At 40.2% G+C, this 16,160-nt stretch overlaps 1 protein-coding gene across 1 annotated transcript in view; it reads right to left on the bottom strand.

Moving 5' to 3' along the window:
* Positions 1-16,160, bottom strand: part of EXD1 (exonuclease 3'-5' domain containing 1) — a 1,269,330-nt gene that overhangs the window by 81,249 nt on the left and 1,171,921 nt on the right. The window contains exon 10 of the mRNA XM_044074207.1: positions 4,268-4,459. Within this exon, the coding sequence (XP_043930142.1) occupies positions 4,268-4,459 (192 nt within the window). The remainder of the gene's footprint in view (positions 1-4,267; positions 4,460-16,160) is intronic.

Here is a 16,160-nt window from a genome sequence, read left to right as displayed (position 1 = left end):
TGAAAAAAATCAACCTTACTACCTTTAGAGTGGAAACTGCACCTGCCTTAACATAATGGCTGCAAATGAGATCTGAGGTAATGGGGACGGAATAATGCATTACGGGTAGAGGGAGCAGCTCGAGGGCTGGATCCAAAGTCTAGTGTATGCAGCCAAGTCAGATCCAAGGGGTGGATTCAAACCCATTAGTGAGAAAGAATGAAAAGGACACAATCAGATCTTTTGTTTTGAAATCAAGAATCAAGTCTAGAATCTGCCTGAAATTCTTGGTCCTTCTGAAGAATACAAAGAAAATCCTTAAGTATTATCTGTACCCTCTCTGGCCTGTTGGGACCTCCCAGAGTGATCTCTTTTTTGGGAGGAGGTTTTGCATCTCTGTTAGTGCTGCACATTATTACTGTGGGGTACCTTGCAGAAAAAGGGAATGCAGCCTCGGATGTGGAGAAGGATTTTGCATGCTCTGAATATTATGATCTTAACTGAATTCATCTATCCCTTGGGATGGCAATCCTTGTAGGCAGAGAGACAGAGAGAAAAAGAGATCAAAAGCAACCCTTAACTGCCTAGAGAATATGACAGCTAGGTAAGCCCTCAGGAATTCTGCTACTGTGATGGCCCTCAAGACAATGAATTTCTGCCTCTGGACAAGTGTCCATTCTGGAAGCTGCCTTGCTATTTGGGTTCCACCCAGACTGCTGATTTTTCTGCTGCTTAATACCTCTTATATTCGTATATTACAGATGAGGACTCTTCAGATTCCAAGTTAAAGAAGGGAGGTCAGAAAGTGAATACCAACTGCTGCTTCTTCTCTTCCCACTAACTATCCTGCAGTATCTTCTTGACAATATGACCAAAGATGTCAGCGTTATTAAAGTATTTATGAAATTTTCTGTCACAGCTGTAGGGAGTAGTCTGGCATTATGCCATATGGCAAAGCCAATGCTTGCAGACATGCTGCATCATCCACATTTTTATACATTAGGGACATGTTAAGGCTGGAAACAGTTGAGGCACTGGCTGCCTGAGAAAAGATTTTAGACTTGGCACTGGCAACCCCTCCAACATCGTGACCATTTCATCAGTCAGGTTGTGCAGGAAATAAAATAATTGAGGCAGGTAGGTTAGAACCCTAACAGAAATGACATAGGTCATAATCAGCCTCTTTTGAAATCATCCTATACTTTGGACTCCTTGTCTGGTAGATGGACCTTTGGGCTCTGTAGAGTGGGGGCCTGCTAAATCGCTTATGCCACAACAATAGAGTCACTAACAGTTGCCAGATTCTAACAATTCCAGTCCTTAGGCAATTGGAGTATCTTGTCCAGTATATTCCAAGACCAGAGGCAAATCATTTAGTTTCTTCCAAGTCTCCCTGATGACAACTACCACCACCATCCTTGTCAAGAGGAACCATCCAGAAGGGTGAGTAAAAGGTCTCCTGCAAGACATTTTCTGAAGATGAGGGAATCTCAATAGATCACTGTCCAGTTTTCTGCATAATTTCAAACATTTCCTCAAACTTACAGTCACATGGTGGGGGTGGGGGTGGGAATGTCAGGCAGTCACCTGCATCTCAGGTGTCTGTGTCCAGCTGGGGAAGACTCCTGGGAGGGGAATTGAATGTACTTTCTCTAGCATATATGCTTCACTCTGTTCCTCAGTGGAGAAAACCTTAGAGAAGAGAAGGAAGACGACACAGGCCAGACTGCAAATAAAGATCTCACCTCCGCATTCCAGCCTTCGGTCCTTATAGCAGGAAATCCAAATATCCACATATGCAGAGAGTGCAGAGTCTGAAATGGAGGCCAGCTGTAAGGAAAGTATTGAGGGACGGTCATAATTTACCTCAAACAAGAAGCCACTGCTACAAAAAGGTTCAAGTTGACACCAAATTAGATCAGTGTCAATGATCTGGATTGTCATCTGCAACACCAACTACCCCAGACTCCACAACAATACTCAGGGGACAGAGATCAGCTTTAAGTTCCTCAGCTCTGAAGGCTAAAAAGTGCCTGGAACAGCACTGATACTGGTGATGACAAGGACCATATACCTCCCCTCCCAGCCCCTGAATTCAGGGCCAAGCCAAAAAGGGCACTTGGTGCTGAGAAAATCTATGGTTAGACTGCAGATGTCAACAGCTCAGCAAGATAACTTCAACCTTTTTCTGCTCTACCTTCCTTTTGTATTTACTTGCCTCTTTGCCTGCTCACTTTAGTCTTACAAATCTATTCCATTACTTCTTACTCGATCACTACTCTTCACTCTACCACATTCCACATCTCATATTCCTCATGCAATTCACTTTGTCCATTTTCTATTACCTCTCCTTTTTGTAACTGTCAACTTCACTTCATCTGTTTTTTTCTCATGCTACATCTTATGTTCTCCTTTCAGTGTCTCAACTGTTAATGTCTCAGAAACTTGCATTCTTGTATTTCACCCTTTTACAGTACTATTCTAAAAGCTTTCTGAGTCTTAACATTCCTGGTAAACAAATCGAAATAAAATAGCTTAGTCAATGCAGAAGGCATCAAAGCAAAGACCTACTGCTAAGACCGCCAGTCAGTTCTGAGGCACTTACATGCATGAGCTCAAGGCCTTGCTGGGTACACCTCAGTGGTCTCTGTGCCAAAAAGGAGCCTCTGTTAACAAAAAAAACAAAAAACAAAAAGGGAATTATGAATGGCTCCTCTCAATCTTAAAGAGTGGAGAAGGGGCTCTCTTCCATCTCAGCTTATGCATGCAACTACCCCTTCATCTTGCTGTGGTCAACTAAAACGCAACGGGATTAGGAAGACACAACTGACTTACCAGACCAAGTATACATTGGTCTAGAGGAGGATATTCTTCCAAACTCAGGCTCAAAGTGAACGTATATTGTCTTACCCAGTCCTTCTGGCAGTCTGCATTTCTGCAACATTGTTGATTTAGAAATCCCAGCACCAAAATCCGCTTGCAGTACATTTTTTAAAAGAGGTAAAAAGGACATATTCCTATGTTTCAGAGATAACCTCCTTCCTTTTTTTATCCTTAGACCTAGACATACAGAACTGAGAAATGGAAACTTTTGGCAAAGGTGAAGTTTGACTTTAACAGAAGACTCCCTTAGTTTTCCTGTGAAAATTTACATTTTCCCCAACAGATAATAGTACATTGGTCAAAATCCTTAAAGCTCTCAGCCAGTACCAAGATGGGCAGCAACCAAACATTTTATGCACATGATATGCTTCCACTGGTGAGAAATGTTATCTCCACAATTAGTGAATTTCTTGAAACCATGTGCTTTTTCAGAGCTTCATACATACACACCCACACACATGTGCAAACACAGAAAAACTACTTCCAAATGTTTTCAAAAAAACAGAAAAAAGACAAGCAGAACATTTCAGTGCCATAATAATTGAAAATGCAACACAGTTTAAGCACCAAAATAGCAAAAACGGCCTATGAATGACAGCAACATGCACAGAGGGAGCACTGATGTCAAGTCATAAAAAAACTTTTTTTTTTTTTTTTTTTGCTTCATTAGTTCGAAAACAAAAAAAAAACATTCTTAAAACAAGGAAAGATCTGAGCAGAGAATTTTTGGTCAGAAAAAAGCAAAATGATCCAAAACTTCAAAAATTCCTAAGAATGCCAGAAATAGTAGAACATACTAATAGATGCAAACTAAGTCCATTCATTATGCAAGCTGTTCAAGTGGCAACAGAAATCTGTTGAAGATGTGGTGGGGCACACTATATTATGAGTAAAGGCGAAGGGCTTTAGCCTAAAAAAAATTCCTGTGCCAAGCTGTACAATGCCTATGGCACCCAGTCCTAACATTTGAAGTGAACACACTACACTAAGACAGAGCAAGGGATTTTACAGGAATAAAATACATGTTAAGTGGCAGAACAGAAATACCCAAAGGCAGAATTATCAGGATTGGTCTTCAATGTCAGATCTGCAGATTCTGCCAAGATGTCTGCAGGAGTCTCACTGGAGACGGCCATTAAAAGAATGGAATCAGAGTGACATGCTCACACACACACATGCACACCTACGTGTCCACTTATGCAGTGTGCTGAAATCAACAGTATATAAAAGCTGAAATCCCAATCATACCTACAGTACTGATATTTAAATTAAAGTCTAGAATCTTTATCAGTCCACTCAACGCTCACAAAGGTCTCCTAATATTCAATCCCTAAAAAAAGCAAACCAATTAATTCCTTCAATCAAGCCCACTGTCAAAGTTATTTTATCAAGTTTCTCTTCTTACCTCAGTGCTTCCCAAGTCATCAGCATGCCCATCCCTATATACAGAGAGATACACATCCACTAAGCTTGTGAAGTCTGACATAAGCTTATCCATCAGAGCAAGTCGAAGTAGTGGGAGGTAAACGACTTCCAGTGCCAGTGTTCGAAGCCAGACAGGAGGAAGAGGGCGGGTGAACCAAAGATTAGGGTTCTCCTACACATGAGAGAAGGGAGAAGGGAGACAGAGGCATTATAGTTTTATGGGCAAAATGTCAAACTTCTGCATAATTTTATTTCAAGAAAGCAATCTGCATAGCCTTGTGCTATCAAAGAATGTCATACATTACATGCAATTATGATTAGGTGTAAGACTTTGGGATTAAACTTTCTATTTGAAATTCCTAGCACATTTCTTTAAAACTTTATTCACAACCTCAAAACAAAAAGGGAGCACAAATATTGTACTACATGAATGCCAAAAACTATGTATAGCAGTATAAAGAGCATCTCACACAACTATACTTTTCTTCAGAAAAGACTTTTGCATCAGCTTAACAGCAATGCAAAATCCCAGTCTCATCTAGTTTACAGTGCTTAACGAATGTGAAGCTGAGCCATTACACCTAGGTCATTTGGTACTCTGAGCACTCCCAAGACTGGGCATCCCTCACAATCCCAGACTGAGAAGGAAAAGGTATTTTTATGAAGTTGTCACAAACAAAAAGTCCTCAAAATGATAACTTTAGTAAACAGATTATACTAGCTCCCAACCACTATAGTTATTCACATTACAAACAAGGGATAGCATTCATTTAAACAGCCACTGCTCCTTAAGTGATTGCTGGTACTCAGTTTGGGCCTGACTGCCAACTTTATCAATGGAAACAATTTTTTTTTAAGGACTGGGATGAAGAACATCTTAAAATGAGCTTGATGCATATTATCACACATTTGTCTCCAGTTATCCTTTTTTAAAGCACAAATCTCAGAAAAATGTCTTACCTGTACTGTAACCTTTACTCCACCTCACTCCTCTTTCTATGTGACTAATTCACATATTTTGTGATGTTACCATTTTACACAATTTCCTGCTTTGTTAAAAGATTTGTTTAAGTTTTTCTCCCTGGGCCTCCTGTGAAAATCGGTTTCATGCCCAGTCAGCCTTTCCCTGCAAACAAATGTCAAATACATAAACATAAATTCCCATCCTGTTTTTGTGATGTTGCTCCCTAATAATTTTGCAAACAGTGTATAGACCCCATTGAAAGGCTATCTGCAAGGCTTACTGAAACTAATTGGCAGGATGGTTCTGTGCAAAACATAATGGCTTTGCCATGGAATTAATGCAGAAAGAGCTTTGAGAGGTATTCACCAAAGCAGAAGACCTTTGAGGAAGTCATTTTAACATTAAACCCTTACATTTGAGCTTTTTTCTTTTCAAATATATTTTTTAACAATTTCCAAACATTTTAGACAAAGAATCAAATAACATACAAAAGTGAAAAAAGAGAGCTAAAGATAAAAATAAAACATGCAAGAATCAATAAACTATGTACATCTAAGAACCCAATATATAACTATATACAATAAATATGCAATAAATGTACATTGTGCAGACTGCAATTAGAATTTACAGAGGTTAGGCTATACCGATATTAAAGAAAGTTAAGATGTGCAGGACTCAAAACATATTAAGAAAAAGAAAGTTAATTAATGCCACTACTCTGAGGATATAAAACACAGTATAATAATGTTTTAGTCTGTATGTATATGCGAAAGTGAAACTGACTGTTGTGTTAGTAGTTAAATGGCAACATTGAAAAAATTTTGACCAGTATTTCAGTGGCGTGAGATTATTAATTTTACTGTGTGTTAAAACTCTGAAGATCTTGATAACATTTAGTAGCCACTTCCTCGACACACGATCAAGACAGTTTTTTTCATATCAGTCCAGATCAAAGTTATATAGAATTTAATCAACATGTATATACCTTTGGCGTCACATTGTCTTGTGGAATATATAGGATAGCAACATTTCTTATTAATTTATTGCCATAGTAACTCAAACATGTTTAGTTTATATGGTAGGGAAATGCAAAATTTACTAGCGTAGCTACAACTCCACAGAATATGTTCCAAGTTTACATTGTTTGAGACACTTGCACTGTATATAGCTGAACAGGTGTGTAGGACGTTATTTGTGTTGGTGACATACAAGTATTATTCAAACTTATAAAATAAATATAGAAAAGCTTTCAGCATAAACTGGAATGCATTTTAAATTAGAATCAACTATAGAGTTTGTTGTTTTGTTCAGTCGAGAGAATCGATTAAATTTTTGTACTGAAGAGAAAAGGCCAGTTTATATAAATTAGAAATAGGTTTGTCAGATGTTAAGCAGTACTTCATGCCCTTCAGAAAATTTGTGCTAATGCAACGTGTTATTCTATCAAGGTTCTAAGTCTGCAACAGCAATATTTAAAAAGTGTCCCTATTTTGGGCCTTTGTCTCCCCGTTATTTCTGGCTTTGTCCAGATTTCTTGCTCTAAGAGGTTAAGAGGTTAATATTAAAGCATTATGTATTAGATAATTTTGATTTAATATGCGAACATAATCACATGGTTGGTGTTAATTTCTGTCTTATGCTACTGGCTGTTAATGGGAGGCATTAATGAAGTCTACAATTAATTTGTCTTTGATTAGAGGGAAACTAGAAAGATGCATTTGTAAATATGAGCTTTCTTAGTAGAAGTTAAATACTTTCCACAACAATGGTTATCCATCCTAATGAGGATATCTTATCCCTTTAGGTATATACAGCTAAAGGATGACAGGAAAAAAGGGTAACAGTACAAAGAGATAAATTTATAAATTTCAGCCTGTCTAAACCTCCTGCATATCCTCCAAACTGCTGCAGATGTGACAGTATATATAGAAAGTGGGATGGTGGGGCAGGTATGTTATAGAGTGAGGACCTGCATCAGAAGATTGATTCTTATGTTAAGTGCATAACATTTGTATCTTATGTGATCTAGTCCTTGCACTGCAATACTTGGTCCAACTCCTCAGCAGTACAGCTTGGGTGGCATCATAGCAGGATATTACACAAAACTGTGGTCCCAAAGGAAAGTCTTTACTTTGAGATCACAAAGTCTGTAGTGTTTATGAAGGTATGTAAAGAAGCCCCAGCTACATCTGCACTTGTCACCTACTGAAGGATTTTTAAAATTAGGCTGCTGAAGTAGCTAATAATCTTACAGAGTAAGCCATTAGAATCCTAGTCTATTAGATGCGAGACAAATAACTGGGCATCCTACCTTATATCCTTGATACAGCTTAAGTAAAAACACATCAGTATGTCGACATCTAAACAATGCACTTTGTATTATCCCTTATGTCTGTGATGGGGAAAAAAGACTGAAATTTATGGCAGATTCAGGTTACTGGATTAGTTTCAAGTGTTGTCCTCTCTTTATGAAAGATGATATATGTAGGCAGACTAGAAAAAGTGCATCTTGGACACTCCTGGCTGAGGTGATTGCCACCAGGAACAAAGTCTTTCAAGAAAGGAACTCTATCTGCTTTGGCCATAGGTTCAAATGGCTGACAGGTCAATTTTTTCAAGCACAAATTTAAGATCAGAGTCTGTGAATGGAAATCTAATTAGAAAGGTTCCCTTTAGAAAGAGTGTACAGACTGACAGGCTACAGAGGAATGACCGAAACCTTGAGGAAAGTCAGAGATTGCCATCAGATGAACCGTTATTGATGAAAAACTGCAGTCCTCATCACAGATGCCAACAAGACAAAGAAGTACTGCACAGACAGGCGCTGAATATAGGTCTATGCCTTAAGTGCCCAAAAGGAGATCTTTTGCCATTTCTTTCTGTACAGTCATCTGTGAGGATGTTAGGATACAGACCACCACAAGTAAGCATGTTGGATCCCTAGACATTAAAGAAATGGAGAAACCATGTGGTTAGTTTCAGAGACCAAATGTCTGAATGAGGCTTGCCAGACACATAGGACAGAAGTTCCAGATAGTAATCTAGAAGGAGGGGTCTCCTTATGAGGTGGAATCAGGTCATTCAGGAGCAAAATGGGGCTATGAACTTCATCAACAGTTCAACACAGGTAATGGGGGGAGGGGGGTAAAGGAGACCCAGGGGGCCTCTTGCGGATCACACTGCCCCTTGGTGTCTGACACCAACAAAAAAAATAGGGGAAATAATTTGTTGTTTTTAGCATCTGTGGGTGATGCAAATATATATCTGAATAAGGCTCCCATCAGAGACAGAGGAGCATGCCTGTTGCAGACATGTTTAGAAATCACTCGTGGGGCAGGAGAACTGCAATGAACTTGTCTGCTAAATAACTGTCTTGTTCCAGAATGTGCATTACCAGAAAGAGCTGTCCTTTCCCGTAGCCTCACTGCTTCCTGACAGAGGTGGTAAGATTCTTTTGCAACTTAAGTACCATATCACCACCATAAATGAATGTAGTGGTGGTGATATGTACTATACCACCACCATGTCTGAGTATATGGCATCTGCATCTTGAATAAGGAGGTAATTAAAGAACTTCAATACTTGGAGACCTCCCACATCTTTGATATTTATGTGAATCTGGCCTCTGTATCCACATTACTTGGACTGCCTTGCCTCGATGCCCACCTCCCCCCTTCTAAGGCAGACACATTTATGGTAACTGTGACTGTTGGAAAGTGAAGAGAAACGGCATCCTTTGAGTTTGGTTGATGTGCCATCACTTTAGATGTTTGTGACTAGGTTTTGATATCCAAACTTATTTGGCCACTGTGTCATGTAATGGAGATCACTGTTCTAAGTACACTGCAGTATCATCTTGTGGTATCTGGCTAGGAGAACCCTAGATAGAGTTACTGACATTAAACTCAGAGCCCTTACCGCTGCTGAAGCTAGTGGGTTCTACTGCTGCACCAGATGTCTGACAGAAGCTCGGACTGGGGAAATTTGTTATGGAGGTAGACTGGCTAGTGTCTATCCAGACTCTAGATGGCAGCAAATAAACAAGGTCTGTTAGGAGTTTCACCTGTGATTTCGCTTTGTTGACTATAATTTCCAAAGACAGGCATAATGTAGCAGTGACTCCTCAGAAGTGGTGGCTAAAGACCAATCATCTAGATAAAGTAGGATTCTCAGACCTAGCAGTCTCAGGTGAGCTGCTACCACTGCCATGCATTTTGGTAATTACTCTAGGGACTGTGATAAGACCAAAAGGCAGGGCTCTGAATTTGCAGTTACTAGCTCCCAACTGGAAGTGGAGGAATCCACTGGATACCTCTATTATCTTTATATGTAGATAGGTCATCCTGAAGATCCTACCACCATATCCAATCACTTCCTTGTAAGCAAAAAGAACAGATTGCATAACAATTCGAAATATATATATTTTTTTTGCGTAAGATTTAGGCTGTTAAGATTCAATATTGGCCTAAGAGCTTGTGCCTTCTTTAGGGCTAAAAAGAACCTGGAGTAAAACGCAGACCTTATTTGGTTTGGTGGAACTTCCTGGAATGCTCTCTTCTCTAAGAGGTTGACAACCTCCATGACTGCTGCCTCCTTAGTGGCTAGACTGCTCAGGAACTATCTCAAAAGAGCATTTTGCACCATTCCCTTGCATAGCTTCATCACTTGATAAGTCTGATCATAAAGCAGTCTTCTTCAAAATAAAACAAACCAAAGATACCTTCCAGTTACCACTACCGAATATGCAAAAATGTACACAATCACACTGTACAAGCATGTAAACATCTGCATAGATGCAGATGTACCCTGTAGGAACAAATGCAGGGCAAACAAGAAACAAACCTTCATGGTAGAAACATAAAAACACGTTTTATAATAAAAGGAAAATTATTTTGACCAAAAGTAAGAAAGCCCCAGAATGTTACAGTCTTTTTCACTGAAATAAACAACCAACTCAAGAGCTTAATAAAATCCAACAAAGCCAAGTTTGAGGCTAAAACAGCTATCCAGACCAAGACAATCACAATGCATTTTTTTAGTTATATTCGTAACCTCAGAAGTGCAACACAACAATGTAGTGAGCTGCTTGTGAATGATGTTATTCATACAGAGTCTAAAGATAATAGCTAACCTACTGCCTGATAAACTTGGCTCTAACTTTACCCCCTCTCTCCTCTCCATCTCTCCCTGATGATATACCTGAAACTGGCTTACCTCCAGCTATTACACAAGACAAAGTCCTGAAAGTACTATCAAAACTAAACATACTGCATCAATAGATCCTGACAATATCTCTGGATGCATCTTAAACAGCATGAAGCATGACTTAGCCATACCCTTAACACCATTTAATCTCAGCCTCCATACAGGTTTTTACCAAGTGAATGGATAACACCTGCAGTCATTCCCCTGCATAAGGGAAGACCTTCCACAGACCCAGGCAATTACAGACCCTTAAGCCTGATCAGCCTCATATGCAAAGCCATGGAAAGACTTATCATGGAATTAACCAATCAGGACATAGGGAACCTCCAAATACTAGAACCGTCACAGTTTGAATTTGTCATGGGCAGGTAATGCTTATTTAATCTGGAGGATTTTTTTGAAAAGGTCACCAAAGCAATGGATAAAGCCAAAACAGTACACTGCATACTTTGACCTGACTACAGCTTTTAATACAATTCTCCACTCGGGCATAGTACAAAAGCTAAATAAATTAGGAATAAACCCCATTGTCAACCACTGGATTGCCAGCTGGTTCAAATAGGGCACAGATAATCAATAGGGGAAGTTACCTCCACAGAGACCAATCCCCAGTGGAGTTCCCAGGGATCCCTCCTGTTTGGCATCTACTTTTCTGAAGTAAAAGCCAATAGCAATGGGCACTGGCTGACAAAATTTGTAGATGACTGCAACTTACGAGCAGTCATTAAATCCCAAAAATGATTTAGCCATCCTGCAGGAAGGTTTGTTTCAAATAAATAACTGGTGTTAAAATCACAGTCTGAAACTAAATGCCAAAATATGCATCATTGTATCCTTTGGGAAGTCATCTACATCAGGGATCTACCACATTGACAATATGCCCATAAGAAATGACCCAGTTCGGTGTTTGTAAATTTATGTGGACAGTGACCTAACTTTTAACCAACACATCTACTGTAAGAAAAGTCCTTCTATAATGCACAGCTTATAAACAAAGGAATTCTGTCTAAATCTAGGGATGTCATTCTCTCCTTATACTAAGTCCTCTTTAGGCCAATCACTGAGCACAATACCATCCTGTTGGCATGTATCTGTCGGACACATGCAACAACTAGAATGCCCACAGAGATACCTTATTAAAAGGATACAAGGCATAAATAACATGTCATATATGGGCTAACTCCAGACACTATACTAATTATCCTGCAAATTGCTAAGAGGTGACCTGTATCTCACAAACAAGGCACTCTCTGACTAATTACTGATGGATTTACTGTACATTAGCAAGTGAAATGGCATCAAACACTCTGCCTACTGATCTAAACCTCTTCTACAACATTAAGAGAATGGTTTGGAGGGACAGGTATATTTCACAGAGGATACAGCTGCGAAGGAACATACTTCCCCATCCACATAGAACAGTTTTCATCCCTGTCCATTTTCAAGTGCAACTCAGACATATGACAGGGAAACAGAAAATATACCCCAGGACTGCCCCTGTACTACCAATGGACAGATGCAGCTCCTAGATACTTAATCCCATATGTGGATCCCCTTAAATTATCGATGGTACCATCCCAGTTATTCTCATTGGGGATAATATAAATGTACAGACCATGGGATGGGATGGGTAAGGTCAATCTATAACCAAATGTGACAGTTATTTAAGTGCAAAATGGCCCACAAGGGCAGCTAGCCTAGTACTTACCTATGAAACTTTACCATATGCATCTATGAGCCAGGTTCCCCCTCAAAACATTTCCTGGTCACAGGGTCTTCAGGCAGGGATTGAAACGAAGCTTCCACTTTGTCAAGTTTCATCTTTGGGGTGGGGGGAGGACTCTCAAGACGATTAAATGTCTCCTCCTTTTGCATGTCCTTCTTCAGATTGTTCAAGGAGGATTTATCCCTTCTGTCAGGGTGGGACATTTGGTAGAGGTTGAAAAGACAACACTGGTGTTTCCAGAAAAGTAATAGAGTAGCTTATGGATATGATTTCCCTGACCAATCTGACCTGCATGATGGCCACCTATGTGGTAAGGTGGAGGAATACATGTCCCTTGACTGCATCCAGAGGTACACAGTCAGACAAACCTTCAAATCTTCTGTTGTCAGTTTCTGGGGGAAAGAGCATGGTACCCCTGATTTTAGAGACCTACTCTGCTTCTAGGGTGGTACCTGTTGGTCAAATCCTGATCACGGGAAAGCCTAATAACCACTTCATAGTTGACAGCTTGGAATGTGCACTTATATTCTGCTTCTCGTAACTGAAGGAGCAGAGTGCATGGATTCCTGACTGTTTCTGGTTGGGCAGTGAGTGTCTGTGCTTGACATTCCTGATTGGTCTGGTTGCTATTCAAGGCATCTACCAGGAAAAGGCTACAAGCCTACAGACCACTGCACCATCTGGGACAAGACTGTGAATCACCAAACAGGTTGTGGCCTGTTTCTCAACTTGGGATTGGTGCTAATGTTTTGCTTCTGGTGAGAGAAGAAGCAAAGGAGCACTGTATCCCAGCAGAGTGAAGCTGTGGTGAGACCGGCACTAGTAGTAGCAAGGCAGTAGGCAATTCAAGTGATCCCCCTCTTCAACATTCTTGACTAGCTAATTCTTTGTTTTCAGCAAGTACTGCATGATTTGTTTCTAACTTCAGAATAACTGCCTAAATACTTCATCCTTAAATTTTCTGGGCCTGCTTATTAGTTTCCCCTCAAGTGTTTGGCAGTGCCCTGTATAAACAGTCACCTTGAGTGACATTATTTCCTGTAAAAGTACAATTAAATTTTCACTAATATCTAGTTGCACACACAACTAGTTTGCAGTGACAAGCACCGTCTCCAAAGTTGCAAACTGGATACTCCTGACATTGCTTTATATTCTCACTCCAACTGTCTAATCAATAAAAAATAAAGGCCTGTTGCCATGGATATGAACTTGACCACTATCTTCGTTATCAGCTTGGTGCATAACGGCATCCTAAGGCTATGCAGAAATTGCCTCATGTTTACTGACAACCAGTTAATTCTCAAACAAACTGATATGGTATGTGAGAGATGCATTTACACAATGTCACTGGAGGTAAAGCTCTCACATAAAAGTACTCCTAATATCGATAAGGTATGGACGCTGCACCCATCACACAATTCAAAACAGACATATAGACCCCATATGCTGAGGCACTTAAAAGCAACCTTCCTAAACCCCAAAGACCTCCTAGATGAAGTACACATAATAAATACCCTCAGGACCCCCAATGCACTCTTTCAAAACAACACCCACATCAACACACAGAGGTACATCATATAGAGCTTCTACTTCAAAGTCCATAAGGCAAGCCACCATCCAATCCAACACTCTGGTCATTGGAGAATCCATCGAGAGACACATCGATGTCCCTCTTACCAGCCTGAGTAAGGAGAAAGTCAGTTAGTTGCTTATCAAGGTCTAGGATCCGCCATATTATGCATGCACTCAGGTCACTGGGCTACAAATACTAATATGACTCAGTCATAGTCCATGTGGGGGCAAATGACATGAGATGTACCTCTTTAGACTATATAAAAGAGAGACATCATGGAGCTCTCACAATGCGTGTCCCAGACTGGTATTAGCCTAGCAGTGAGCAGGATTTTACCTTCGCCAAGGATGATGCCACAATACGAACATAAGATGACTAACTAATAACTGGCTTAGTTTCTCGTGTCATTCTAAGGGGGTGCAATATGTATCCGCATGGAAGGAGATGGCCAACAGACCATGTTCCTTTGCCAGTGATGGTCTGCACCTCTCCCCTCTAGGCTTTCGAATATTAGCTAAAACAGTCTTCCCCCATAGTGCCTTTTTTAGGCAATGCCAAAATGAAAGTACTTCTGACATGACAAATCAAAACCAAGAAAATCTAAAGGTATTACTGCTCAATGCTAGTAAGCTATTTTTCTGGATGCAAGTATTGTTCAAAAAATGGCAGTCACCTAGTCTGGCTCTAAGTGACCACCTCCCCTGCATATAAAAAGGTCTGCCTTCGTCAATGATCAAACTGTAAACCACTCTATTAGATGGACTGATGAAGTTCTGGTGAAAGTGTTTTCTCAGATATAGGTCTATAATGGTAGTGCATTGTGTTTTAACTAAAAATAAGCCTCCACATGCTGCTGAGTTGGTAAACCCCTTCTAATCTTTTGGGAATATTCAAATAAGGGACTAACCTCTAAGCTTTGGGACTGGCTCCTTGTTTATCCATCTCCCAAATTTTTTTCCAATCAGGTCTCCTGACCTCTCCCTACCATTGTCTGTAACTGCCATTAAATAACTGTCCTGTTGAATGCAACATTAGAACAAGAACATTTATTCATCTACCTACTTAACTGAATAAACTACTTGAAACTTCAACATCTTCCCAAAAGGAGGGTATCAGAGAAAGCCTCCTAGATCCGCTCGTTAAAGTGATTTTATCTGGATGAATCCTTTGTATGCTGTTTCCTATATAAAAACAGAATAAATTAATATAGTTAATTAATACACATACAATATGGCCAGTACATGTCCCCCAGCAACCCAAGATTCCAACATTGTATCCAAGTTAATAATTTATGTTTCTTATCTTGTTACAGTGTAAAACCTAGATTCTGTACAGTAATGTTAAGCAAAAGTGCTTTCTTACTTCAATAACACTAGCATAAACAGTAGCCACTGATAACCCCTCTCCCAAATGCAAATATTTTATAATAGCTCTTAACATTATACAGAGCTTCTTTACAATACAATGTACAATTAACATCAGAACAGTTACTGCACAAATATTAGTAAGAACACAGTTATTTCTTTGGTCCCTTTCTTCTCCTAAACATCAATGAAAAAGTGGAAATTAAGATTTAGACGCCTTCCACCTGTTTAGCAGAGTTAAAAACCTTCTACTCTTTTTCAGCCAGTTCTTGCATAACAGTTAGTTATGTTCTCACCATAACGATCGATGTATGTGGTCCATCTCACCTACATTCTTTACTCACGGGTTCAGAGCAGAGTTTATGGCCCATAAGAGAGGGCTCGTAAGATGTATGGAAATTGGAGATTGCAGCCAACTGCATTTTAATGGTAGCAGATGCAGAGCCCTGATGGAAAAGCATGGCTAAAAAATCTAAAACCGATGGAATTGGGGCTGTGAAGGGGTCCAAACCTTGGGCTTGAGCCCAAATGGAGAATCTCTTCCATTTGCTGGAATAAATTTTTCTGGTAGAAGACTTATGAGATGAAGACAAGATGTGAACCACCTCTGGTGAAAAAGAATGCCATCTAACTAGTGATGGAAGTGGAGTAGCCAGGCTGTCAACCTGAGGGTTCGCAGGGATGGATGGAGCTGGCCTGACATGCGAGTCAGGAGGTCTGGCACTGGGTCTAGAGTCCAAGGACCGTCCACTGCGTACTTCTGAAGAAAAGGGAACCATACTTGTCAAGGCCAGTGTGGAGAAATAAGAATCATCCTGCTTCCCAAGGATATGGCTTTCTGAATCACTCTTGGTAACAGAGGAAACGGAGGGAAAGCGTAGACCAGACCGGGTGGCCAATCGTGGGCTAGAGTGTCCCTGGGTGACTCCCCCTGTGGGGGAATCAGTGTGAAGTACTCGCTGCATTTGGCATTGAGGGGACTGGCAAAGAGATTGCAGCAAGGCTGACCCCACCTGTTGAAAATATGAACCGCCACTCGGT

The sequence above is a fragment of the Protopterus annectens genome, chromosome 6.part0 (genome assembly GCF_019279795.1).
Source record: "Protopterus annectens isolate FY-2018-M chromosome 6.part0, PAN1.0, whole genome shotgun sequence".
Lineage (NCBI taxonomy): Eukaryota > Metazoa > Chordata > Ceratodontiformes > Protopteridae > Protopterus > Protopterus annectens.
The sequence above is the reverse complement of the archived record's forward strand: the minus strand, read 5'-3'. Positions and strand labels throughout refer to the sequence as shown.